We start from the raw sequence: 1685 nt of genomic DNA on the forward strand, positions 1-1685 counted from the left end.
ATGCATATATCCATATATATATATGCATATATCCAAGCTCTTATGTCTGTACTGTAACTAGCTCGCTTGTCGTAGTGTCCCCGTATGTGCATGTGCATACCTGCTTCATATCGGATTGATGGCAGTAGCACTGAGGGATGTGCGGGTAGACCTCTGGCCACGGTGATGTATAGAACTTTGGGTCGTGCTCGCTGTAGACAAATATAAGCTCGGGCCCTTGTTTCTACACGTGAGGAAATAAGAGTGTCGGAATAAGAAGAAAGACACAAATGAAAGCCCGGGCTCTTGTTTCTGCACATGAGGAAATAAGAGTGTCGGAATAAGAAGTAGTGGGGTATAAACGACACAAATGTCAGCTCGGGCTCTTGTTGCCATACGTGAGGATATATCCTGTTTTCACACGTGAGGAAATAAGAGTGACGAAATGAGAAACGGTGGCGAGGTTTAACAGAGACCAGTGTAAACCGGGGCGCATGTTTACACACATGAGAAAATAAGAGTGATATAGCCCTGTGCCACAGATATGTACACAAGTATAGTTGTGTGCGTAGTGGTGTATAACACATGAGAAAATAAGAGTGTTATAGCCCTGTGCCACAGACATGTACACAGGTAGTTGTGTGCGTAGTGGTGTAGTGCACGATCAGCTGCATGCAGTGAGTGTACCTGATTCGCCTCCTCAATGGGACTGAGTTCGCTGCGGTGGGGTGCCATGGCTGCCTTCAGCCGTGCTTCGTCCACAAACGGCAGTTTCACCTATAATAGTACCGATTGGGACGGAAAGTGCGGGAAATCCTATTTTAGGGTTCTAGGGGTTAAAAATTAGGATTTGGATTCGAGGTTTTGGTGATGCCACCGTTGGCTCTGGCCGAACCCCTGTGAAGGCTTCTACAAGGGTATTTGGTCTACGATAGTACCGGGTATGGAACGGAAAGCGTCAATGGAAGAGTGGCAATAAATGGGTGTCAATGCAATGTTGGTTTATGGTGATATTCTAGAGTTTTAGGGTTTAGGGTTTAGATGTCCATGTACACATTATCAGAGTGTGTGTGACTGCAATGGAAACGGATGAACACGTGGGCAGGCGACACGCGTGTGATCACAACCACAGCACACGGTACTATAACAAGCGCATCCCATGTGACACCCCAGAGGAATATACACTTACTCATAGTCATACATGTGGCTACCACAGTCTTTTAGTTATGCTTCTGGCCGTAAAACACAGTAGACTTGAATGGTAAAATACATTATACGTATACTACATACACCACAGTAGAATCATACACAACAACACCCACACCTCTTCATACACAACACCGTACACCCACACCCGCCCCCCTAAACCACCCCCCACCACACATACCACAGCCTCCCAGTCGTGCTTCTTGCCGTTGAGATCACTCTCGAAGGTCAGCGGGTAGAAGTCGTGGATGGGTGATGACTCATTGAGCATGAGGTGTTGGTAGGCAACTGGCACGTGCTTGTGTGACGCGGGTGGTAGCACGCCCATCAGTTGCTCAAAGGGCAGGAACGGCTTACCCTGCAACAGGGATACAGAGAAGCAAGCGGGTTAGATCCAACTGGACCGACATGGTTAGAATCCCTATGCCGGTGTGTATGTTCGTGTATGTTCGTGTGTGTGTGTGTGTGTGTGTGTGTGTGTGTGTGTGTGTTGTTGTTGT

The 1685-nt window shown here is 47.5% G+C and overlaps 1 protein-coding gene across 1 annotated transcript in view; it reads right to left on the reverse strand.

Moving 5' to 3' along the window:
- Window positions 1-1366: 1366 nt before the first annotated feature.
- SARC_11248 (hypothetical protein) overlaps window positions 1367-1685 on the reverse strand; it is a gene marked incomplete at both ends in the record, with an annotated part of 10516 nt that continues 10197 nt past the window's right edge. Inside the window, one exon of the mRNA XM_014294670.1 lies at window positions 1367-1543. Coding sequence (XP_014150145.1) covers window positions 1367-1543 — 177 coding nt within the window. The remainder of the gene's footprint in view (window positions 1544-1685) is intronic.

Source organism: Sphaeroforma arctica (genome assembly GCF_001186125.1).
Source record: "Sphaeroforma arctica JP610 unplaced genomic scaffold supercont1.1592, whole genome shotgun sequence".
Lineage (NCBI taxonomy): Eukaryota > Ichthyosporea > Ichthyophonida > Sphaeroforma > Sphaeroforma arctica.